The sequence below is a fragment of the Trichosurus vulpecula genome, chromosome 2, assembly GCF_011100635.1.
Source record: "Trichosurus vulpecula isolate mTriVul1 chromosome 2, mTriVul1.pri, whole genome shotgun sequence".
Taxonomy (NCBI): domain Eukaryota; kingdom Metazoa; phylum Chordata; class Mammalia; order Diprotodontia; family Phalangeridae; genus Trichosurus; species Trichosurus vulpecula.
The window spans coordinates 60,742,219-60,768,879 of NC_050574.1; the positions used below are offsets into that span (position 1 = coordinate 60,742,219).

Sequence of the window (26,661 nt, forward strand, 5' to 3'; positions counted from 1 at the left end):
ATGGGCCTGCCTTTCTGTTTAGGTGTATATGGGCAATTGTCTGGGGGACTCTCCTTGACCATCTGGGCAGTGGAAGTTGTAGTCCTTGATTCAGTCTGATCTGAGGTGTCAGCTTCGTATTAGTATCATAAAAGGCTGAGGGGCCCCCTTGCAACGCCCCCACCCCACCCCCCAGCTAGCTGAGTCCGTATCCTCTGCCACCACTGAGAGTCTGGGCTGGACCATACCCTTCCAGTTTCCTCTTTTGGCCCTGCTTCTCCTCTAGCCAAGATCTGATCTGATCTCTTGGACCAACAAAGGAGGAGAAGTGAATCCTTCTGAGTAGTTAGACAAAGGCCTAGCCCCACCCTCACCCAGCTGTGGCTCTCTGCTCTCCTCCCCTCCCCCCAGCCCAGCTGCGGTCCTAACCTCACCATAGGAAGCTAGCTTTGGGTAGGTGGGGTCCTGGTTTGGAGCAAAGAGAATGCACAGATAGAATTTTTCAGAGTCCCCAAAGTGGATGGGGAAATGTGATTTTATTAGAGACTGGGAGCTGGGTGTGGAGTCCTGGGGGGCCGAAGAAGCAGGATGGCATTGGGCACCAGCCCACAGGCCCGCAGCGTCTTTGAATCATCTGTGTACACGGTGGGTGGGAAGACAGTGAAGATTTCAAATGTGGCTGGATCCATGTTCCTGAGGAGAGAGGGATCACATCAGGGAAAGCACTGTCCATTTTCTGAGCAAGATTACAGATGGATGGGAGGAGAGGGGTCCAAATAGTATTTCCCTCTTTTAGGGAGGCATTTTAGGGAGGGGAGGGGACACTTGGCCTAGGAGTAAAGAGATGCATGCTCAGGTTGTGGTTCTGCCATCAGTTCTCAATCTGGGCAAGTTCCTACCCTGTGAGCCTCACCTTCCCCATCTATAAGGGGATCAGTCACCAAGGTCCCTTCCAGCTCTGGAGTGCTCTTAAGAGCCTGAGGAGGGAGGGATGCTTGGGACAGCCAGGCAGGGTCACATGCAGCTGGGAGGTGAGAGTGGGGTGGACTTGCTGGACAATTGGGAGCAAAGTGAAGGGGATGGGAGGCACTGACCTGGCCTGTGCAAGGTACCGTCTGACGTCCCCAATGGTGTCTACAGGCGACATGGGCAGCACGAACGTTTGCTCCCCATTCTCAGACTTAATCCGTAGAGTGGTGGTGGGAATCTCCGTGGATGACTGCCTCAGCCTGGAGGCCCCAGCCCTGTCAGCCTGGGGCCCCCAAACCCCTCACCCTGGGCCCAGGGCTGCAGGTGCTTTGGACTGGGCCTAGTGGCCTCTCCCTCCCCAACCCAGCCCACCGTGGGGACCCCCCCAATCACCAGCCCCGCCCTGCCCCCATCTCCCCTTCACAGGATTCTCACCTCTCAGTTTCCACCAAGATCTCCTGGGGCCCTGAGCAGCCCTTTGAGGCAAGGAAGCAAAACCTTGGCCCTGAGGCTTTAGTGCCTCCCCGCCCTTATTCTGAGAACTCTGCCATGAGCCCGGCTTTCCAGGGGTGGGGAATGCTGGCAGAGGACAGTCCCTGTTCTCACGGGAAGGAACCATAGTCTTTATCCACAGGGAGCCCCAAATCTGAGGGATATGGGCCGCATTCCCCAAGATAGACAAGGTAAGGAAGAAGATAGGGTGCTGACTACTGGGAAGTGCAGAGGGGATTCCCAGTAAAGAGAGGATTAGTAAAAGTATGAATCAGAGGAAGACCATAACACAGAAGGGAAAAGGGCTGACACTGCCCAACTCGGGGAAAGCTCAGGGCGGTAGTGGTGGTGGTGCCCCACAGATCACTCTGGGGTCCAGATAATGACTTTTCACCCAATGGCTGTTGTCTAGTTTTCTAGTCTAAAGAGGTCTGAGAAACTGTTCTATGGAATGTCCATCTCTGCCCATCAGAGGGGTCCAAAGTGAGATCAGCTGTGCATTCATCCCTCCCTCCACCTCTGTCTAACAACAGCTCCTGCCCTGGGAATTGTTGGATGGGGTGATATTACTGTTCTCCCCACTGGACAGCTGAGCGAGTGGGCTCACCAGAGTCTGGTGGGGTGTGTCCCAGGCTCCCTTGCTGCAGGGGCCACTGCCAGGGGACAACTGACACTCACCTCCAACTTTTCCCGGATGGGTTCCCGGACTTCAATCACCTCCCCATGGCGGATCACAAATTTAGGAAGCTTTTTCAGAAACTGCTCTTTGGTGATTGTAGACTTTTGGGAGAAGGAGTTCCCCACAAAAGGAAGGGGGCTGTCAGTCGCTGTCAGAAGGATGGAGTTTAGACATGGCATCTGTCCTGGACCCTCCTCAGTTCAGCATTTTCATCATTGATTTAGATGATGGTCTAGATCTAGACCAAATGCTTATCAAATTTACAGGAAGGGAGAGCTAATGAGGTGGATGAGCATCAGCTGGATCCAAGGATGGGTGGAATCAAATGAACAGGGCATCAATTTCAAGGCCTGCACTTAAGAGTAAAATCGGCTGCACACAGGACGAGGCAGGGTGGCTTGGAAAGGCAGCAGCGAGTCACATGGGCAAGATGAGGGCTGAGGGGAACAGTGACCAGGCAGCTTCACACCAGCCAATGTGGCAGCATTAATAGAGGCAGAGCATCCATCCCAAGGGAGGGGCCCCAAGCAAACCACAAGTTGATGCTTGACCATTCTGGGCACCACATTTTAGAAAGAGTGGAAAGGAGGGGAAAAGGACAGAACATGAGTGCCATATAAAGGCCAGTTCATACAAGTGGAGATGTATGGTCTAGAAAAGACTGAGGACATGATGACTGCCTTCAGGTATCAAGTGCACTGTCATGTGAGTGGCCCCTAACAACCAGAAGTGCTCTAAAGTGGAACGGAATAAGTGGGCCGCCTCTGGAGGGCTGTCAGGGCCTCTAGTCTGCCTGGGATGCCTGTCCAGATTAGTTTGGCCTCGATGCCTTCCAAGATCCCCCATCAATTCTAATATTCTCTGAAGCACTTTTCAGCAGGGTAGAGAGCTCCCCCCAACCACCTGGCTTCTCCCCTCCCAGCTAGAGGCTCACCGGACTGGTCATTCAGCTTTTTGGTCTCCTTAGAATGCATTCTTCCTATCACATAGCCCGTGCCTGAGAAGACCTTAGGAAGCTGCTTCTCCTGGTAGACCACATCACGCAGGTCTGTCACCTGGGGAGGAAAGGAGGATGTAGGGAAGGACTGAGTGCACAGACTCCAATAATCTCCCTCGGCAGGTGGAGATGTGGGTGGTGGCTCTCCTCCTCCCCTTGGGCCCCACAGGGCCAAACCCTGAGAGATGATCCGGGCCTTCCATCCTCCCCCATCCCCTTTCCAGCAAGTCTAAACAGGAAAGAGATGGAAAACAACAGTGATAGCACCTTTTGTTTCTACAGCACTTAACAAAGCACCATCCCCCCAACAGCTCTGAGAGCCAGTGTTACCTAGACCCATTCTGGAGGCAGAGGAAACTAAGGATTAGAGCACTACTAACTCAGAGGTGGGTACTTCATGTACTGTTATTCACACAAGTCATGAAGACATGACTTGCCCAGAGTCTCTGAGCTAGTGAGCAGAGGGCCTGGGGTTTGAGCCTAAGGTGACTGAGGTCAAGGTGACTGGTTTTCCCACCACACCATGGTGCCTCTCTGGAACAATAAAAGTAAAGGCAGGTGATGTTTCTGTAGTGCCGAACCATCCCTGGGAGATAGTTAACAGCAGCCTGGGCCGGGCTGAGGCCTACATCTTCTGAGCCCAGGCCAGTCTGTCCCTCTTTCTGGCTCAGGAGTGGAGGGCACGGTCATAAGCAGTGATTTGGGGCCCACCATCCCACCACTAGACCTCAGTGTCTCTTCCTAACATGGAGATGCTCATCCTGACACACAACAAGATGATGGAGGGGAAGCTCCCTGGAACAACCAGGCGGGAGGCCTGCTATTTCTCTGTCTTTGCCGTTGTTCGGTCGTGCCCATCTCCTCATGACCCCATGGACTATGGTGAACTGATGCTGTTTGTGGGGTTTTGTTAGCAAAGATACCGAAGCGGTTTGCATTTCCTTCTCTATTGGATTAATGCAAACAGATCATGACTTATCCAGGGTCACCCAGCTAGTACGTGTTTGATGCTGGATTTGAACTCAGGCCTTCCTGACTCCAGGCCCAGGGCTGTATCCATTGAGCCACCTAGCTGCCTCTTGTTTTGTCTTTGCTTTGGGGTATTCTATATGGCCTTGACTAAATGAGGACAAGAGCTGTGAGAAGTTTTATCTAAATTCTCTTATGTCCCCTGGTACCCAATACAGGGCTCCACATACACACCATTGGTTGCCCATGCCCAAGCATGGAATGGACTTGTTTCCTTAGCCTGCCAGGGGCTGCCCATTCTATGAAGCCTTCCCTGATGCCCAGCCCCTTTCATGTCCCTTATCTGAGCTCTCTTCTCTGAATTCATCTTCTTCAATGTCTTCCCCTCCACAAAACTGGAAGCTTTTCCATCTCTATCTTGGCCAGTGCTGAACAGACGGCAGGTGTTTGATTAAGGCTTGCTGAAGGGGTTGTTACCAGCTGCTTAAGTTCTGTTGGACTCTGGAAATAATTCTGACGCAGAGCCAGAGGGGATCTCAGAGGTCATCTGGTGCAAGCCCCTCAATTCACTGAAAAGGAAACGAGCCCAGAGAGGAAGTGGCCTGCCCCTTTCAGGGTCACACAGGCAGGACTCGAACCCAGGTCCTCTGATTCCCAATCCAGGGCTCTTTCCCTTCCACCTTGCTGTCTTCTGATCTGTGAGTTTCACTGACTGACAAGGTTCTTCCCAAATAGACTGTAAGTTTCATGAGGGCACGGACCTAGCACGCCTGGCTCAGGACGGGAAGACTAAATGAAATGGAAGCAAATCAAGCCTCCTTGCTGCGGCCATCCCTCTGTCTGACCAGCAGAGGGCTCTTGCTGCCTGTTCAACTGAGGCCCCAGAAAGGCAGCCAGTCCTGGGACCTCTCCCCCCAGCCCCTCCCCCTGCCCTCAGGCCTGTTCCCATTATACAGTTTTGTGCCTTTAGCTAAGACAAGGCCTCACTCCTCCACCAGACCCAACCATGCTATGGATTCGCCTATTCGGGGGAGCCTTCCCAACTAGCTTGTTCATGTCATCCTTCCCCCGCCCCCATCCTGACTCCCCATTTCATGCTGAAAAACCTTTCCTTGTCTTTTTGTGTCCTGGATGCATGTTGTGTCTTCATCCTAAGGACGGTAGTTTCCTGGAGCATGGGCTGAGCTCCCCAAGGACAAGGACTGTTTTTGGCTCCAGGCCTGGGGAACCTGTGTCCTCGAAGCCACCTGTGGCCCTCTGGGTCCTCAGGTGCAACCCTTTAACTGAATCCAAACTTCACAGAACAATTCTGACCAAAGGGCCTCACTCGAGGCCCTAGAGGGCCACAGGTGGCCTCTAGGGTAGAGAGCTCCTTACCTGGAAAGGGACTCCATTAGGGTAGATTTTCTTCAGCTCCGAAGGGAAGAAGCCATCTAGGATGTCCTGGATGCATTGCTGCAGGGCAGAAGGCAGAAGGTTGGGTGGGGAAGTGATCTCTACTGCATCTGACCAGGACAATTCCCTCCTACCTCCACCCCTACCCCGTAGTCCTTGCTACGCTGGTTAACACCAAGGAGTCCCATAGCCCTGGCCTTTACTCAGCTTCCCCTCCAGGGCACTCCCACAGGTGAGAACATTCCTGCCTTAATACAGCCTGAGCCCTGTGTTTTGGGGGCTGTAAGAGGCATTTTGATATGATGCCCAGACCCTAAGCCCTCACAGGACCTCCAGGACTGCCTTGGCATGCAGTAGATGGTCACTGTGGTCAGGGCAGAAAGAGGAGTCACCCATAAGAGAGGCCACACTCAGTACTAGTGGGGAAAAAGCACATCTGGTAGCCACAGAAAGGTCATACCACCTGCACCCCCCACCATCAATCTTCACTTGTCTGGGGAGAGGAGGTCCTCTTCTTTAACACTTCAAGGACCTGTGATTTCTCACCTCTCCTCCCCACTTTAGTAAGAGATTTTCAGAAGCCCTGAGTGGGGCTGATTCTTGGAGGACAGACAGTCACATCCCCCAATCCCTGGCCTCTGTGCAAAACCTTTAGCCCTTCCCAGTGACTCAAACATTTTGTGTCCCCCTTGAAAACGGCATGGTGTGCTTGGCATGGCAGGTAAACATCTCATAAGTTGTCTCTACACATCTCCGCTCTGTGTGCCCAAAGTGAAGCGTCCCAGTGACCCTCACACCCAACGCCCCCTGCATCCCCCTCCCTGTGTGACTTTGCACAGGCTCTTCCCAATGCCTGCCAAGTCCTCTTTCCCTCTCTTTGCCTGGTGACTTCACTCTCAGCTCTTCAAGCCCAACCCAAATGCTGCCCCTCCAGGAAAGCTGCCCCGATTCCTTCCCACCCCACCATGCCCCCTTCCCTGTCAATAAGGAACTTGCCCTTTAGACCTTGGGCAGCACATGGAATGGATTAGTGATCTGCATTTAGATTTTGTCCCTCCCCCGGACTGTGGATTTCATAAGGACAGGGACAGTCTCATGTGAACTTTTGTCTCCCTCATCATCCCCTCCCCAGCACCTTCCCCCAGGTCAGCATGGGGTTTCACACAGAGTAAGCAGGACCATTCCAAAACCTCACCATTAGCACATCACAGCGTTGAGGGCCATTCAAGGGTATTGTGTCCATTCCAGAGAAGAAGAATAATGTGCCCAAGGTCATGCTGAGAATCAGTGACAGACGCATGACTAGAATCCAGGCCTTCTGAGTTTCTCCCTCCCTGTCTCCTGCCCACTGGGGCTCCTTACCTGTGTAGAGACATCTGAGAAGGGGCGGAAGGGCCCATTGAACATGATGATCCCATTCTGATATAATGTCAAGGGCACCGGTTCTGGGGTCTTGAGCACTGCCATGCTGGATGAGGAATGTACCAAGGACTGCCCCTCCCCGGCCAACAGACTGAGATCTCGTAGGTTCTCTAGCAGCTCATCGAAGTCCACCGTGGGAGCAGGCACCGTGGATTCTCCTAGTGACCAAGGGGTGACCCAGTGACCAAGGACCAGTGACCCTTTGAAAAGTACACTATCTACTGCTTATGTGTCTGACTCCCCAGTGGGAATGGGACCAGGTGATAAGACAGTGGTCCTCTTAGATATCTGTGCAGGCCTTGGGGCATGGGAAAGAGCCATGTCACAAATTTCCTAGTTCCCAGGGCTCCTGGCACCCTGAAAGTTCACCTGATCCATGTCCCTGATTCTGGGCCAGGCTGCACCTTTAATATCACTGTTATAATAATGACAGTAACTCCTTTTTCCACTTCTATGATCACAAGGCACTTGGACATACATCCAAGAGCCACTACCCAGTGTGAAGCAAGGGAAAGAATAGTGGAAAAGGAAATCAGGAAACGTGGGTTGACCTGCAGGCTGGGACATGTCCTCGTGGTGAGACCCGGAACAGGTCCCTTCATCTTTCTGAGGTTCAATTTCCTCTCATATCAAATGGGAAAAACAGTATGTGCACCTCCTACCTCCCACCTCCCAGGAGTGCTATGAGGAAAGGGCTTTGGAAGCCTGAGACAGTTCCCAAGTCCTGTTCCTCCAAGTCCTAATCCAATGCCTCGTGCTACTTATGAAGCTAAAATATAAAGAAAAAGGATGATGAAAAAAAGGCCTGGACACTATATTTCGAGAATCATAAATGAAAACTGCTCTGATCTAAAAAAAACCAGAGGGCAAAGTAAAAATGAGAAAAATATCCCCTGATCACCTCCTGGAAGAAATCCCAAAAGGGAAAGTCCCAAGAATGTCATAGCCAAGCTCCAGGGCCAATCTACAGTAAAGAAAAATCCTTCAAGAAGGCAGAAAGACGTTCTAGTACCAAGGAATCACAGTCATAATCAGCTTCCACTGTAAGTGAGAAGAAATCTTGGAATACAGTATTCCAAAAGGCAAATGATCTAGGCTTACAACCAAGGATAACATATCCTAAAAAGCTGAGTATGGTCCTACAGGGCGGGAAATGTATCTTTAGTGAAACAGAGAACTTTCAAGCATATCTGATGAAAAGCGTAGAACCTGTAGAAATTTGGAAATATAAAGTCAAGAGTCAAGGGAAACCTAGAAAGTCAAGATTTTTTTGAGCAACTGGGAGAGACCTTATGATGATTCACTGCTAATATTCTTGTAAGGAAAAGAAACAAATTCCCCCTCAGAATCTTAATGTCTTCAAAGAGTATTGAAGCAGTCAACAGTTAAAAAGCAGAGGGCCTGGGGACAGATTGGTTCTGTTGTAGAGGGAGAAAAGGAAGGGAGGGTAAAAGATATAACCTTATGTAGAAAGAAGGAAGAAGAGAAGAGGAACTTGCAATTTCTTATCACTGAGGTATGTGAAAAATAAGAGTATGCAAATACAGAGGAAGGGGTGGGGGGTAATTCAGATGAGCTTCATTGTTATCTGAAGCAAAGAATGGCAGAGTACACTGTGCACACCATACACACATGCATGTGTGCACATGTACACATACATATACACACACACAGTTTGTTGTAGAACCACATCAGGCTCAAAAGGGAAATAAGCAGGGAGCCGGGTTGAAGGGGGAGGTTAAGAGGGAAAACAAAAGAAAACAAACTTCCTGAACCTGAAACGAGGGGAGGGGGTTGGATGGAGGCCAAAAGGAAAAAAAAAAGACAGAAATTAAAGGGTTGTCTATCAATGGAGGAACGACTGAACAAATGGTGGTATCGGAATATGATGGACTATCATTACTGTAATAAATGATGAGACAATTTCAGAGAATGCTGGGAAACAGGAGCTGATGGAGGAGCCAAGATGGCAGAGTAGAAGGGAGCCATGCAGCTGAGCCTACGTCTACAACTCCTCCAAACACCGCTATAAAATGCACCAGACCGAACCCGATGGAGAAATCCAGAAAAAAAAAAGTCACAGTGAGTCTTTTGTCCCCCAAAGTCAGCACGGGCAGACAGAGAGGCCTGCAGTTCCTAGGGCAGGGTTGGGGCAGAAGCATGGAGCCCCCAGGGTCCTGCAGCACTCAAGCACCAAGAGAAGATCTCAGAACCACACCAGGACACTGGCACAGTGTTCTGGGTCACAGATCCAGAGCAGAGTGAGAAAGGGACTTGTGCGCAGTTAGGCCACAGTGGAGTTGCCAGGTAGGGAGGCCTGGGCAGTGTACTGAGAAAGGAGACAGTTCAGAAGCCAGACAGCCAGCAGCAGCAGTGTGGCTCAGCCCCCAGCTCAGGGCAGACTCTCACTTCTAGCATCAAGGCCAGCCTACCAAATAACTGAAGCAGGAAACCCAGACCAAAGGGGAAACTTAAAATTCTGCCACTTGAAACCCATTGATCTTTCCACACTGGATGACATGAGAGGAGTCCAGCAGCATCTTCTCTTGTTCACACCCAAACCCAAGTCAGGAACTTGCAGAGCTCAGATCAGGGGGCAGCAATCAGACTTTGCCCTAGCTCAGACCACTGTGGGAGCAACAAAAGCTTGCAGGTGCCCAGCCTGTCTCTGAGATCCTGCAATATATACAACACTCAACACCCCAAGAAAGTAGCAACAGCGTGGCCCAGGCCTTCCCTCCAGAAGTGACACAGAGCCCAGCCCTAACACCAAGTCCCAAGTCAGGAAGGAGGTTAGAAGAACGAGCAAACAAACAAACAAAGCTACTGTGTGTGGTTATGAGCTATCATGGCAGTAGGGACACTGAAGACACAAACAGGGAAGAAAAGAATGACTCCAAAACATCTACAAGAGAAAGTTTGGAAGGTTAAAAAAAAACTGGTATAAGAATGCTTGAGGAAAAAAATGGCAAAGAAATGAAAGCTATGGAAGGAAGAATTAGAAAAGGTATTACCAGCTTGGCACAAGAGGGTCAAAACTGCCCAAGCAACAAACTCTCTGAAAATCTGAACTGATCCAAACAGAAGCCAATGATTTCACAAGGGAACAAAAAGCATTAAAACAAAGTCAAAAGGCTTGGAAAAAGAATAATGGAAGAAAATGTAAAGTGTCTCATAGCAAAAACAACTGACCTGGAAAACAGATTGAGAAGAAAAAGTTTTAAAATTGTCGGACTATCTACACTATGACTGAAAAAAAGAGCCTAGATATCCCATTTCAAGAAATCTTAAAAGAAAATTGCCCATACTTCTCACAACCAGAGGGCAAAGTGGAAACAGAGAGAATCTACCAGTCACCTTCTGAATGAAACCTCCAAATGAAAACTCCTAGGAACATCATAACCAAAATCCAGCACTTCCAGATTTAAAAAAAAAATTCTGTATGCAGACAGAAAGCATTTGAGTACCAACGAACCACAATCAGGATCACAGATAATTTAGCAGCCACCATTAAAGCAGCAGAGAACCTGAAATATGACATTCCAGAAGGGAAAGGCGATGGGCTTCAGCCAAAAATAACTTACCCGACAATATATAGAATATATAATCCTAAATGAGAAAAAAATGGATCTTTAAAAAAGAACTTCTATGCATTCATGATGGAAAGACCAGAGCTGCAAAGAAACTTTGAAAGGTAAAACATAGAAATAAAGAGAAGACTAAAATGGTAACATGAATGAAAAATTATAAAGGACAAACTGCATTTAAATATGGGGAGAGGACATATGCCATCATCATGAGGGTTCATAGAGGGAGTCAAATTAGACAAGGCTTAGGGTGTGGTTCTTTTATGTCCTGGTGGTCTTAAGAAAAGACTGAATATTTATAGCAGCTCTTTTTATGGTGGCAAAGAATTGGAAATTGAGGGGATGCCCATCAATGGGGGAATGGCTGAACAAGCTGTGGTACATGAATGTAATGGAATGCTATTGTGCTATAAGAAATGATGAGCAGGCGGACTTCAGAAAAACCTGGAAAGACTTAGATGAACTGATGCTGAGTGAGGGGAGCAGAACCAGGAGAACAGTGTACACAGTAACAGCCACAGTGCGTGATGATCAGCTATGACTGACTTAGCTCTTCTCAGCAATACAATGATCTAAGACAATTCCAAAAAGCTCATGAGGAAAATGCTGTCCACATCCAGACAAAGAACTATGGAGTCTGAATGCAGATCAAAGCATAGTATTCTCTCTCTCTCTTTTTTGTTTTGTTATTTCTTTCTCATGGTTTTTCCCTTTTGTTTTGATTTGTCTTTCATAACATGACTAATGCGGAACTGTTTAATATGATTGTACATGCATAGCCTATATCAGATTGCATGCCATCTTGAGGATGGGGGAGGGGAAGGAGGGGAGAAAATTTAGAACTCAAAATCTTATAAAAGCAAATGTTGAAAATGAAAAATAAATTTTTTAAAAAGAAGATTGGAAAGAAAGGGGAAGGGGGGGAAGGGAACGGAAGGTAAGGGACAATTATCTACATAATCAGGGTGCACAAGTAGATATCTCTGCAAACAAGGAAGAGGGGGTACAAGGAGTAGTTGATGCTTGAACCTCATTCTCACCTGAACTGTTTTAAAGAAGGAAGAATACACACACACATATGAATACACACACATCTATTTCACTCAAGAGGAAAATAGGAGAGAAAGGGGAATAAAAAGGGATATAGATTAAGGGGAAGATGAGTTCTTAGCAAAACAAACTCCAAGGACATACAAAAATGTTTATAGCTCTTTCTGAAGTGGCAACGGATGGGAAACTGAGGGAGTGCCCATAAATTGGGGACAAATTATAGTGCATAAATGTGTGGAAAAACTATTGTGCTAGACTCTTCTCAGCAGAATGACCGAGCAGAACTCCGGAGAACTAATGATGACACCTGCTAGCCACCTCCTGATAGAGAAGTGAAGGACTCAACTCAGAATGAGACAACGTGGACATTTGTTCTGATGGACTATAAATGATTGTAATGGGTTTTGTTTTTCTTGTGTTCTCAAGTGAGGAGAGAGGTAGAGGGAGGAGAGGAGGGTCTTGGAGGGGAGGGGGAGAGAGGCAAGGCCACATGTGTGGATGTTTTGTTTTATTATACTTATTTGTTACAAAGTTGGTCAGTTTTCCTCTATTTTTAATTTGGAGTAGAGGATAGAAGGGAGGCAGGTAACAAAAATGATGTTAAGAAAAAAGGAGGCCTTTGAAACATTTGTTCAAATGCACAGAAAAGAACAGAAGGAGGTTCAGAAGGAAGCACAGACAGGTCAGTTTTGAAAATAAAATATGAAATGTATTATATCTTTTTTTAAAAAGCAAGTGGTATGAAATGAAGATTTAAGGCTTTACATACAATCTTCTCTGTGTATTTTGATATGTAGATGGAAATGCTCATCTCTCTCTCTCTTTTTTTTTTCACTTTCGGTTCAGAATAAAAAATTAAAAAAAAGAAAACCAACCCTTCTGAGGTTCCACCTCAAAACCATTCGACTGGCAAAGATGACCAAAAAAGGAAAAAGAACAGTTGTCAGGGCAGCTTTGGGAGGACAGGCACGCAAAGGTGCTGTCATGGAACTGTGAGAAGTCTAAACTTCCTGGAATGCAATTTGAAACTATATTCAAAATATATTTCAGCTGTGCATGCCCTTTGGTACCCAGTGATATCATGACTAGGTCTACACTCCAAAGAAAGAGGAACAGGACCCATACATAAAAAAAAATTTACAGTAGCATTTTTTGTTTGAACAAAGAACTAGAATTATGGTAGGCATCCATCAATTGAGGATTAGCTTAACAAACTATGGCATATGAATGTAATGGAATGTTATTGCCCCATAAAAATTAACAAAAAGGACAGAATCGGAGAAACCTCAAAGGACTCATATGAACTGATACAAAGTAAAGTGAGCAGAATCGGAGCGATTTATATACTACAACACTGTAAAGGAAAACAATTGTGAAAGATTTAAGAATCCTGATTAATGTAATAACAAATTATGACTCCATGAGATCAGTAATGAATCATGCTTCCCATCTCTTGGCAAAGAGCTAATGGACTCACAGATGCAAGAAGATGCCTAAATTTTCAGACATGGCAAATGTGTGGATTTGTTTTGAATGATTACATTTATTTGTTCCAAGGGACGGCTTTTATTTGGGGGAAGGGAAGTGTGGGAAGAGAATAATGATAAGGATCCTTTTTTTAAAAGGAAGAAAACAAACAAGCATCAATGAGTCACTCTTAAAAATAAATAGAAGAATGCACAAGGAAATCCCGAAAGAGACACTGACAAGCAGAGCAGTTTTGGAACTAACATAACTTGGAAATTTATTTCTTAAAAAACAATACCTAGTGGAGATTCAGGTTTCATTATGCGATCCTCTTCTTCTGTTCCTTACAGAGGGACAAATAGTTGATATCTGTCAATTTCATAATACTAAAAAAGAATGTTTTTAAAGATAAGGATGAGAGTCCTGAGTACAGGGTCAAGACAAAGATGGAACGAAGGGTGGTAGCTGGGAGAGGAAGGGGAATGACAGAAGGAAAACCAGATGAGTGATGAAAAACATGTCATTTGATGGGCAAGAAATACTGACTCAAGGCCATTCCCATCCTGAAGAACATGAAAGCAAAATAAGAAAGTAACCTCATGAACAATCCAACTGGAAGGGCTTTTAGAACACAGAATATCAGAGCTAAGTAGGGATCTAAGACCACAGAATGCCAGCATTGGAAGATATCTCAGAGTAGTAGAGGTGGAAGGTATTTAGAATCTGGAACAGGGGTGGGGAACCTGTGCACTTAAGGACCTAGAGCCTCAAAGCTACAGGTTCCCCACCCCTGATCTAGAATATAAGAGCTAGGAGGGACTACCAAATCATAAGATAAGAGGATTTTACAGCTATAAAGTATCTTCATGATCCAACTCCCTCATTTGACAGATGAGGAAACTAAGTCCCAGAGGGGAGATGCATCTGGCCCCAAGGTACGGGTCACCTGCTTGGAGTCAGGAAACGGCCTTCTCAAAGCCCCTCTCTACCTGGCTTCCAGAGTTTCTTGAGCATCCACTTCTCGGCCTCTAAGTCTGTTTCCATGTCCATCTCCGTTTCTGATGGTTCTCCTACCCACTCCAGTCCATAGTCATTCAGAAATCGCTAGAACAGGAGGAGGACACAGAGGAACATTGCTGTTAGCAAGGCTTCTTTCCTGAGAGACACCCAAGAAGGGAAGGGGCAGTGAAGGTAACTGATTTCATGATTCAGTGACCAACAAGTTCATGGCAGAATCAAGGAGAGCTGGGAAGCTTTGGCTCCTCATCCTGCTTCCCTAACCATAGTAGTAAAAGCAAGGACTTTCAGAGGTGAGGCCCTGAGTGTGGGGTGGTGGAAAGGATGCTGAAGTTGGAGCCAAAAGACCTGGGTTCAAGTCCTGGCTCTGACTTCCTAATTGTGTTACCTAGGGCAAGTCACTTCATTCTGAATCTGTTTTCTCATCTGTAAAATGGAAATCAGAATGCTTGCTCTACCTAGATCTCAGAGTAAATAAAATAAAGGCGCCATACTTCACACAGTAAGGCATAAAGCAGTATGAAAACATGAGCTGTTATTACTAGTTGGGAAGGTCCTTAGAGCTCATCTATCCAGTTAAACCTTCTTTTCTCACAGATAGCGAAACTGAGGCCCATCAAGGAGTGATTTACTCAAGATTACACAGCAGGTCAGACCTCCTGACAGAGCTGAGAATCAAATCGAAGTCTCCTATCTTCCTAGCCTGAGTTCTAGCACAGAAACAGGGAGGGAAGAGGGGAGAAATACACCACTTCAGGACTAGGCGTTGGCCTTCCACCTGTAACCCCAAAGAGGACTTCTGTTCCCCCAATCAGCTCCTCTCCTTGAGGTAGGGACACTGCCAGAAGCCACAGGATGGGGGTTTAAATGGGGCATGTGTTGCCTGGCTGAGGCACCAGGAAATGAGATGTGAACGGCAAGGTTAAGGCTGTCTTTGCCACAAGAGGAGTCTGCTGATGTTGCACGGGGGGCTGAGGTCTGGGGCTTTGTCTTCCTGGCTGTAAACTAGGCTATGACATTGGCAATTAGGCACTGCCTTCACAAGGCAATCAATCTGGGGAAGCAGGAAGTGATTGTTTCATAATAATAGCTCCTTTATCCATCGCTTTAAGGCCGACAAAGTATGGCCTCCCTCATACCACTGAGAGGCACGACAATGGCCTGCCTATGTCTCAGAGCTCCCAAGTTTCAGGACCAACATTAGAACCCTGACCCTCTGACTCTAAGACCCATATCTCACTGCTTCCTTCCAGCTAAATTGTGGCCAAAAGAAAAGGCAGAGGTCTCCTCTGGGGGTTTCTGAGAATGATGATGATGATGGTGACAGCTCTCATTTCCATACGTATCAGTCATGTCACAGGCAGGCACAGAGCATGAGATGCCATGTCAGGAGCTCTCTCATAATTTCATAGGATCTAGAGATGGAAGGGAGCTTAGAAATAATTTAGCCCAATCTATTCATTTTGCAGATAAAGAAACTGAGATTCAGAGAGGTCACATAGGTAGCATCAGAGCTAGGACTGGAATTCTGTATGGATGAGTGGTGTTCTACTAGGAGTGGTAGATAGGTGAGAAAGAGGCTGGAAAAAGACCCACATGATCTATGAGTTCTGTAGCCTCCATAGCCACTGGGAGATGCTCCAAAGTCTTCTCCCCAGTCGTGTTCAGGGGCCCATTCCCTCCCCATCTTTATCTGTCTCACCTCCATTTCATGGACCTGATTCTGAAGGTGCTGACACTTGGCTTCCAGTTCTTCCGTATGATTTAAACTTCTTTGATCTTCTGGAAAAGATAGGATGGTTTCAGGGGGTCCCCAACAACTAGAGCAGAGATGCAGGGCTCAGGGTGGCTTCCATGACCAACAACATTGGACTTTCAAGTGCTGCCCAAGGAGACACCTTCCAGGGTCAGTCACAACCTAGAAAGAGATTTTGTACAACACCCCCAAACACCAGAATCCCCCATTCCATTCCAAATTTGGAGGCAAACTAATTCTGCTAGTTGTGTATTCTTTAAATCCTGCTGAGTCACTCATTCATACAACAAATATTCATTAAATGATTACTATGTCCCAAGCCCTGGGTTAGGTATAAAGTTTCAATGAGACATGGATAAGAAATAAACACACAACTATAAAACACATTATGTGTTAAGTGTATTAGGTTCATAGCAGAGCACTACATGAGATCTAAGGTAAAAGGTTGTTAATAACCCATAGTAAGATCAGGAGAACTTTATGGAAGAGGTACCATTTAGGGTCAACCCTAATGTGTGAATAGAAATTCAGCATGCAAAGAGGAGATTGAAAGGCACTGGAGAGATAGGGAACATCATGAACAGAGGCATGAAGATGGGAAATCACAGGGTATATTCACCCAATTTGACTGGCATGCAAAGTTCATGGAAGGCCTTTATATGAAATTCAGCTAGAAAGGTAGGGTAGCACCAAAGTGTAGAGAGCCTCGAATGCAAGGCAAAGCAGTTGAATGTTATTCAGTAGGTACTAGACATAGGCCCTGAAAATTATTTAATAAAAGAGTGGCATGATCAGGTCTATATAAGGAAAAGATTATTCTAACAGAGCAGAGCCTAATAAATGTCGCCTCCCCCATAGAAGGGTCAGGTTCCTCCCTGAGGCAGCCATCAGTCCCAAACCTAACCTGTCTCTGGGCCACCACCAGTCCCATCACTGTACTGCCCAACCCTGGCTCCCAGCACAACCACGGTCAGACTATGCCCCCCTCCCCCAACTCAATTTATCCCAGGGGCAGTTGCTGCTCATTACAATTCATCTGGAAAGTAGACGACTGAAATGGAGAAGGGAGAGAGTGGAGATAGAACACAATTGGAGACTGATGGGAGAAAGATGTTGTAATCATCTTGGTGGGTGGTAAAAAAATATATATTTTCTATTTGGGTAAAAGCAATTAAAATGGGAGAGAGTTGGTGTGAAAGGAGCATTGTTAGGACTTGGTATGGGAACTAAGGGAGAGGGAAGGGTCAAAGATAACCCCAAAGAGGCAAACCTGGGAGATGGGGTAACTCGGTAGTGCCAGAGACAGAAATGGTGAAGTCAGAAGTAGGAACTGACTCATGGAAGAAAATACATTTTGTTTTGGACATGTCGAGTTTGGGGTAGTAAGCAGATATTGAAATGTACGTGCCCTGGTGGCTGAAAGAAATGTGGATCTGGAGTTCAGTAGCTAGGTCAGGGCTGGAGATAGCAATTTGGGAGCAATCCGCATAGAAGGGCCAGCAGAAGCCATTACAGTGAATGAGACTGCCAAGGGAAAGAACCCAGAGGAGGAGCAGAGAGACTGAGAAGAGGCCTTGAGAGACATCAACCTTAAGGGTTTAAGGGGTCAGGAAGAGGATGAGGAATCAGTGAAGGAGAGAGGGGAACAATGGGAAGAGCAAAAGAGCCTGAGAAAGAGGGATTGGATGGGGAGGTGGGGAAGCAGGAAGGAGCAACGTCATGAAAATCCAGAGCGGAGAGAGAACCTAAGGGAGGGAGGCACTCAACAGGGTCAAATGTAGCAGAAAAGTCAAGAAGATGAAGCCTGAGAAAAGACCATCAGATGTGCCGACAAAAAAGTTGTTGGTGGAGTAATTAAAGAAGGTGTAGGGACATCTTTTCTGTGACCAGAGGAGAGAAGGAAGGGATAGTTGATGATATTTGGAAATTTGAGGAGAGGGGCTAAGAGATCGCAGAGAAGTAAGTATCTAGATGATCTTCTGGGCCCTGTCCTCTCCTCTCGTCTTCTCTGCCCTCCCCCTCCCTCCTTCTTTCTCTCAGCACAGTCTGGCCTCATAAACTCATTAGCCCCCTGGGGTCAGGTATCTTCTCTATGTAGATAATTCCCAGCTCCATATACCCAGCCCCAGTATCTCTCATGAGCTCCAGGCCTCTATCAACAACTATTGGGCATGAAAACTCTTGGGGGCCAGGACTACTTCTTTTATTCTTGTTTTTCTGTCCTCAGGATACAAAAGGTTCTTAATAAAGGTTTGGTTGATTCAAAGAACAACCACTGTAGCAAACAAAATAAGGAGTTGAGAAAGGTAGAAGTGTCAAGCAACAACGAAGGCTCAGCTGAAATGATGGCACATAAATGGGTAACGGATGAAGCAGCTGCCTTGATTCTGAAGCTTTTTCTGGCTGTGCTTCGCATGTCCCAGAGCAGGAGCAGAGGGCTCAGGTGGTGACTATTACCCAAGGATTTCCAGGTTAAGACGAGCTAATGGTCAGGGGAGCAAGGAATTCTCGGGAAACATCTCAGTGCTGGACAATGCACTAAATGATTATTCATATTAATTAAGTAAATGGGCATTAGATTAAAAGTGAAGCCACAGCGGGGGATGGGGAATGAGAGAACAGAGATGGGTGGAAGGGTCAGAGGTCACAATGAGAGTGAAGAGTAGGTCTCATGTGCATGAGAATGGGTAGAAAGGAAAGAGAGGAGCTTGTGGTCATCGAGGAAAGGTTACAGACTTGGAAGGTCAGATCTTAGAGGTGATTCAGTTTGGGAAATGATGTGGGACCGTGATGGTGTGGAGTTCAAGTTGGGTGGAGAGGGTCACTGAAATGGAGGAATCAAGAAGTCAGTTTGCTAAATGGCTCCTTAACATGCATGTTGAAGCCCCAGAAGGCCATGTGAGGAGTTGGGATGAAAAGAAAGACTAAAATAGGTCCTAACATAATTGAGGTAGTGACCAGGGTAGATGACAGCAATGAGAGAGAGAGGAGATTGTAAGTAAACCATGTGGATCTTAAATGATAGTCTCCAGGCAGCTTTCCCATAGGGCTTCTCCAACAAGGGCCTCAAGGGAGGGCAGTGAATAGTCTGGTTACCTGTCTCCCTTCAAAGGTCTTCTCTCCAACCACTGATCTACTGTCCAGGCTCATTCCTCACCTCCACACAGAAGGGGTCTCCAAAGTCTTAGTGCAGTTATAAGTCTTAATAACTTCAGAAGTATAAATGCTACAAATTTGACTCCCCCATGCAAGTTTAATTATTTAAATTTCTTTCACATGTATTAGTTTTGTGAATTTTGAATAATAAGATTTTAATCTTAAGTAAGGGCAGCCTGTGATTATGCACTGTGCACAACAGTTTCAGGATAGCACTTTCTAGGACTGGTCGATATACAGGATGTCCCCTGGCTTGACCACCTGGGTCACTTGATCTAGCTCCATTAGACTGTTCTTGTGGGGTAGCGTCAAAGCTGTATATCTGTGTCAGAACCTCATTCTTATGGTCTTCTTAAGGCTAGGATTGCAGATGTCATCATTTCAGTCACTGAGCCACCACTGATAAAAGTGTTCACAAAGTCCAAAAATTAACTAGAGTGATACGTAGAATAAGACGGCAGTTATCTTGAATTTTAATAATACGGATATTTTGAAGCCTTAAATAATCTTCTACAAGTTGTTTTTCTAAGGATGTAGCATTTGTACTTCTGAGCTGAAGACAGAAGTAAGATTAGTAGGATGCCCTGTATCAGGGTCCCAGTGATGTGGAGCCTCGGGCTACCCATGGCCACATCCCAGTGCTCTTCCCCAGTACTCCTACCCATCCCAACCCTACCACCCCCAACCACCTGCTCCACATCTGACCAAGCATCCTCCATATGATTTTACTTCTGACAAGTGCGGTAGTCATCCTCTGCTCCAGGCCTTCCCATGAGGGCAAATCTAATTACCTCCCACGGAAGGCCACTCTGTTTTTGGAATGCTCTAGGAGGAAACTTTTGCTGACATCATGGAGCCTAAAGCTGCCTCTCTACAACTTCCTCCCACTCCTCCTAGCTCTGCCCTCTGGGGCCATCAGGCCAGTCTAGTCCCTTTTCTACACAATGGTCATATTGTTTCATATTGCGTGTTTTGGGTTTGCGTGTCCAGGCTCCCCTCTCCTTCTTCCCCTCCCCACCCCCTGTGACTCTTCAAGGATGATGTGTCTCTTCTTCAGAACTATGAGCCCCTTAGGCTGGGGTTGGAGTTGGGAGTGCAAGGGGAAACTAGACAGGCCAGGACTCTGGCCAGAGAATTCTATTACCTTCGTCTGTCTGCAGGCTTTTGGTTTTCAACTTGAGGCTTTTGATCCACTGGTCCTGCAGTACCAAGGCACCAACATCAGCCCCAGACCGGTTCCTGGCACTCGGGAAGCTGGGAATGGTGCCTCTGGGAAGCCTCTCGTGATTCCTTCCCAGCCCACAAGTATAGAAACTGAGATTCCAGAATGAGTGGCAGAACAAAGCCATTGGAACCCAGTTGCCATGGCTCAGGGTCATGGAGGCCCTGGTTTCCAAACACCCCAGGCAGGGATACAGCAAAGGGAAGATGCCCAAGCCTCCCACTAAACTGAACAGGATCCCATGTGTTGGGCGCTTTTTGCAGGGGTTGAATGCCTTTTTAGCCTCATCTAGAACCACCCATGGCCTAGCAGACAGCAGCTGGTTCAGCCTGGGCCCAGTACCTTGAAGTTGAGTTCTTCGGTCTGCTTCTTCACCTTTTGTTCCAATTCAGCTAACCTCTTCACCAAAGAGGAGATCAGACCCATGTCACGGGGCAGGGACCCTGGCAAAAAATGACTTAAAGTCACAGCTTGCAGAACTGAGGTGGGGGCCCATGTGTCTAGGAAATGAATGGACACTTATCCTCCCAACTCCACCAAGCTCCTAAGGTTTCCGATGCCCAAAGAGAGAGTATGTCCAGCTTCTCTGAAATTGCCCAGATGAACATTACTTCTCCTGCCTCAAATGTCTCATAGCATTGATTGTACTCCCTTCTCGCCTTTACACCTAATACTCTCCTGAATCTGTCAGAAGCTTGGGATGTTGCAGGGACAACAAGGGAGCACAAACATAAGTATGTTTCACTTATGGGGATGTCTGTCTCAAACTCTTGCTGTTGTGGGGGAGATGGCAAAGGAGATTGCCGTTCCATGATGTAAGTGTACATAAGGGTGTGAGGAAGTGGCCAGAGGCCTACTGTATGTGGACTGGGGGATTGCCTTGGTGTGACAAGGATGGGAGAGGCAGTGACTGCTGTGGCTGTATGCTTAGAGCACAAAGATAGTGACAGGGTATATGGATCACTTATGAAGGCTGAGAGTTCTGGCCCTCAACAGTGTTCTGGGAATGGCCTAGTGTGTAGTTAGAGCAGGGGCCTCATCAGAGGGTTTGCTGTGGAGTTACCTCCCTCTGTGGTCATCGTGGTGTGTGGCAAGCATCCATGAGGGTAGTATTTGTGCAATAATTCTAGTATTCCCAGACACAACCTATTCCAGCATGAAGCAAACATCAATAAAAGTGGTGAAATCATCTTACATGAACTATGGACACAGATGATCTTAGCTCTAGATCTGCTACTAGTATCTGCGTCTTTTCCTGTGTCTCAAGTGGAGAATCTGACATGCCTCCTCTGGTAAATAAGAGTCATAACAGCCTCTGCCCCAATGTTGTCATGAAGATCAATGAGATGACATCTGTAAAGTGCTTTGTAGGCCATAAAACACTCTACAAAGACTAGCGCCCAGCACTGTGCACAGCCTCCATGGAGGCTGGCTGAATGAATGGCTCAGGACCCAGCTGTAGCTGACCTTGCCCCACTAAGGTCTGAAGTGTTCCCTCGGTGGCTCAGACCTCCTACAGCCCAGTATCATGACCTGGCATACACAAGATTTGTCTGGAAAACACCTACAGCAAAGGGGGACCACCCAGACATGCAGGGGAAAGTACTGAGGAACCCCTAAACCCTACACCTGTGTGACTGACAGATCCTTTCTCTCTCTTCCTAAGGGCTAGCCTCCAAAACACCAGCACTACAGACTTCTCCCAGTTTTGAGGCACTGTCTGTCTGTTAGCCCTGGTACAGGAGAAAGCCCAAATCATGGACCTTAGCAGCTGCCTTCCCATATCTACAGCCCAACTTCCTGGCTTTCCTTGAGGGGCTAATACTCCATTTAGAGGGCAAGGAAATAGATTCAAGGCTCTCCTAAAAGGGTGAGACCTGCACACGATAAGGCTTCCCAGGCTGCTTAGCTCTGCATGTCATCCTGTCCTGCCCCCAATGGTACCCTCTGTGTTTTCATATAGAACATGACCAATCCCACTAGAAGTGCCAGAGAAGTTTATCTAGCCACTCAGATAGATGTTACCCCAGCCTGGGCCAGGGATAATATCCGTTTTTTTTATCCTCCATCTGACTGGGAATGGCTTTGGGTTACACAGATGCGTAACAAAGCTGCAGCAAGTGTTACTGCATCAATTAAGATTTGTGCAGGGTTTCCCAGCTCCTTTCTGAGTCCTGTGCAGAACCAGTCTGTCTCCTTCCAACCCTCCCACCCTAAGCCCTGCAGCTACTACCAGCACCAAGCACCTTCTCGACACCTGCAGGTTCTTCCTCCCCAACTCCAGGGAGATGGAGAAGCAGCTAGACTCAGGAGGAAAAGTCCCCAGAAATCTATGAGTGGCCCCTTTTCCTCTTTACGTGGAAAAAAGATCAGATTTATCCTGCTTGACCCCAAGGGGTAGAGCTGGAACTAATGGTAAAGGCAGCTGGTGGCACAGTAGACAGGAGTCAGAAAGTTTAAATCTAGCCTCAGACACTTATAAGCTGTATGACCTTGGGCAAGTCATTTAACCTCTGTTTGCCTCAGTTTCCTCAACTTTAAATGGGGATCCTAATAGTACCCCCTTGCAGTGTTGTTGTAAGGCTCAAATGAGAAGATATTCTTTTAAAAGTGCTTAGCACAGTGCCTGGTGCTTAATAAATGCTTATTCCTTTACCCTTCCCACCCAGTAGGTGGACATTAGCATTTTCTAACAATTAGAGCTGTCCAAGAATGGATCTCGCTGCCAGCCTAGCAGAGGCAGAATGGACTGGTCAGGGCTACTGAAGATTAGGCGTATACTTCCAGCTCTGACCACTTATGTTATCCTCGAGCCTCCAGGGACAGGCAGGAGCTCTTACCATATCTTCCCAGAGGGAAGGGTTTTTCTCTGAAGCAGCCCAAAATCTTTTCTTCTGAATTAACTCCATCACTTGACAAATCATCTTCGTCCTCTGTAGACCCAAGAGTATGAGGTTATTTTTAATGGGGGGGGGGGGGAGGATGCAGACTCTGGAACCCAGACTGTGTCAGGGTTCAAGGTGCTGGGGTGGGGAAAGGGGAGAGCTGATGAGGGGTTTTTTTTGAAGGAAAGAGAGGGTGGGGACCCAGTTCCTTGAAGGGCTGTGCCCAGCTCTCAAAGAGACTGAGCCATAGGGAGAAGCCACTGGATAGTCAGCTGAGAACAGTCATTTCTTGAGAAAGCTGGTAGGGTGAGGGGGATGCCAGGAAAAGGCCAAAGCTGAACATGGGGATTTTCTTTTGAGTCATACAGGCCGGCTCCTGGGAAGGCCTGAAATGACAGGGAGGAAGGGAGAAGATGGGGTCAGTCCCCGGGGGGAAAGTCAAGAGTGGAGCTAGAAAACCATAAATTATGGAGTCCAGCAGGGGTTTTCAAAAGGAAGACACAATGGAGGTTAGGATTAGGAATCAATCAGTAATTTTTCCTGTCGAGTCCATCCCAAACTGACAAAGGGTGGAGGTGTAAAAGACCATCAGAAGAGACTGAGGCAGAAGTTTGAAGGGATTGGGGAGAACAAGGAAGTAATGGGTACTTCGAAGGGGTCAAACTGAACAAGGGGGATGGGCTGAAGAATTTCTGCAGAAAAGGGCATCCAGTCATTCCATGGAAGGTGATTTGCAGATGGCTGACTAACTGGACACTGGAGAAAAAGATCAGGGGTGGGGAGAGGAGAAGAAGAAGGGAGATGTGACAGGGACAGGAGGAGAAGGGAGCCAGAAGGGACCCTAGAGCAGCATCAGTCAGCCCAGCAGTGACTGAAGTCCCCTCCCCAACCCCCAACAACTCCAGCCTCCCACGACCACCACAGTGAGGGACAGAGAGAAGGGGCTGTTAGGCTCCGGCCGGTTGTGTTTTCTCTATTCCACCCCAACCAGAATCCAGGGCAAGAAGATAAAGAGCAGTCGAGGCTGGGCAGACACTCACCACCAAAGTCCTTCATCCGAGAAGGCAGTGATCGCCTCCTGGAAACCCAAAAGGGCAAAAAGGAAACGCTGGTTAGAAACTGCCACACTATGGGGGGAAGGGGGGAGTCAGCAAAAGGCCCCCTCCCTGGCCTGCTGACCAGTGGCTCCATGGTCCTGGATCCAAAGGAACTGGGAAGGAGAGGTGCAGGCCAACTCCTTCCTTCTGCCTTGGGAGCACATGCCAGTGCCTCCACCCCAGGGGACACCACAAAGCTTGGGCAGGGAGACAAAAACAGGACTGATTTGGGGGTTTGGCAGCCTATCCCTGGTTTGCTCTTAGACATCTAAAAGAACAAGGGAAAGATTTGAGAAGCAGCTTCAAAAACAAATAGGTGGGGAGTCTAGAGACCTCCACCAGAGGAAGGCCTGCCATGGCAACAGGTCATGTGTCCTGTGTGGACTTCCTCCATAAAATGAAAGATGACGCCCACCATCCCTTCCTTGGGGAAGACTTGGTATAAGAATCAAATAAGCAGATACAAGAGAGGAAAGGCATCGGGGCACAGGAAACACAGTGAGTCTGGTGCTGGGCAGTCACCAGGAGACTCAAAGCCTCTAAGCGCTAAATGGGATGAGAGTCACGTGCACTGGGTTCCAGTCCCAGACCACAGCAACACATTTAGGCTCTCTAAGTCTTGGTTTCTTTATCTCCAAAATGGGCGGGGTGTGGTGGGGAACTAAGGGAGAGAATCATGAGAAAACAGAGGTAAAGTTTTATAGGAATGTGAGTTATGATCACTGAGGTGCTTTGAAAAACAGTCAAGTGCTACACCAATGTTAAATGCTTCGTGACACTCTCATCATCTGGCTAGGGGAGGAGAGGTTAGCCTCAGATGGAGGCAGGAGACAGATTTCCTTCTGTTCCCCCCAGGATAGTTCAGTCTTCCAAAGGACATCTCTCAAAGGCAGTGAAAATGTCCCCATGCCTGTGACATAGCAGGAGGGGTACAGCGACGGGTTAACTTTTCTTGTTGCTGTTAACACCAGCCAATGTGAACACGTCCGTGTCTGGGTTCTGTTAGGATGCAGACGGAACTTTTTGGATAGCAGGACTGTTCAGCGTTGAATGGGCAGCCAGGAGAGGCTGCTGAAATCTCTGCAGATCAGTCATAGCGACCTCAGAAGAACACAGCCCACAGGCAGAGGCTCACAGAGGGCCCAAGTTAAGTAACCCAGGAGAACTTCCAGACCAGGGCTCTTTTGGCTTTATCAGGCTTAGGAAGCAGAATCTGATTCTTATCTGGCTCTGCTCCACACCCACACCCAGCCCCAACGGGGATACCCATCCAAAATGAGGATATTTCGTGCCTGGCAGCAAGGGGCTTGGGCCCTCCTTACCCTGTGTTTTGGACGCCTGACTGTAGAGGCACCCTCCGAATCTTGGAAAGTGAGGCCAGAGGGGAACTCATAGTTGCTAATTCTAGATCCTATCTGTCAGGAGGTCCCTGAAAGCAGAAAGTAAAAGAAACCACTAGGGACATGAAGGGATTTACAGTCACCACCCTGGACCAGGGGCCTGGGGTCTCCTCCTTCATTCCCCTTCTACACCTGCTCACCTCCCTGCAACGATCTCCTGCGAAGCAGCCCCTGCTGCCTTGGGGAGCTTTCCCTTCTTCCCTTGGCCCTGGCTGCACAGGCCTCAGAATCTCTGAGTGAGGGCCCCCAGCACTGGAGTCATTTAGAACAAGAATCCCCTCTCTGACCCCTCCAAAGGAAGGGAGCCCACTGACTTGTGAAGCAGCCCACTGGACTTCTGAGCTGCTCTAAACTAAAAAGTGTTTCACACGAACATCAAACCTACAGCAACCTCTCCACACCACCCTCCTGCCCCCAACACACACACACACACACACACACACACACACACACACACACACCCCAGCCCTTCAAAAATAGAATACTGCTATTATGCTTGTTATGTTCCCCTCTTCCCCCCAGGAAAAAAAAATACCCACACCTAGCAACGATCGCAGGGCCCTGAACACAGACAGCAGCACCCTATAAACACCCTCCTTCCTCCCGCATGTCTTCTGAAGCTCCATTGCCACCTTGCCTGATCCCCCCATCTCATAGCACCTTATACCCTTCCCTTGTCCCTATACCATATGTACACACAAACAAAGTCTCCAGACAAGTAGTGAGGTGCAGTGGGAAGAACACTGGGTTGGACATCAGAAGGCCTGGGCTCCTGTCCTGGCTCTGCCACTGAGCCCCTAAGTTAGTCCCTTCACCTCTCCTCTATAGGTTTAAGTTGCCCCATCTGTAAAAGTGGAGTGATCATAGCAGTACCACATACTTCACAGAGCCCCTGGGAAGGAAGGGCCGTGTCTCCCCCATCACCACCACTGATGCTCTTCCACATAATAAGTGTTTGCTGAATGAACGCATAGAAACGATAGCTTCCTGTAAACTTGTGGCCCATCCTTTTCTGTTTCTTCCCACAAATCAATCCTTTCTATTCCCCTCACAGACAGGAGTTTGGGGGCCCCAAAGCCCCATTTTATCCTGGATAATGATCCCCTGTTGGGCAGGATGGAG

At 47.7% G+C, this 26,661-nt stretch overlaps 1 protein-coding gene across 1 annotated transcript; it reads right to left on the reverse strand.

The window, feature by feature from the left end:
- Positions 1-518: 518 nt before the first annotated feature.
- On the reverse strand, positions 519-25,541 carry UBXN11 (UBX domain protein 11). Its single transcript, XM_036746482.1, has 14 exons — positions 25,462-25,541; positions 24,083-24,120; positions 22,998-23,090; positions 20,500-20,600; positions 20,080-20,134; positions 15,726-15,805; positions 13,996-14,110; positions 6,843-7,060; positions 5,463-5,540; positions 3,054-3,174; positions 2,119-2,267; positions 1,384-1,424; positions 1,074-1,208; positions 519-672 (listed from the first exon to the last, which is right to left on the reverse strand). Exons 1-14 carry the CDS (start codon positions 25,530-25,532, stop codon positions 519-521), a joined length of 1,449 nt encoding a protein of 482 aa, XP_036602377.1. The 5' UTR covers positions 25,533-25,541.
- Positions 25,542-26,661: the final 1,120 nt, after the last annotated feature.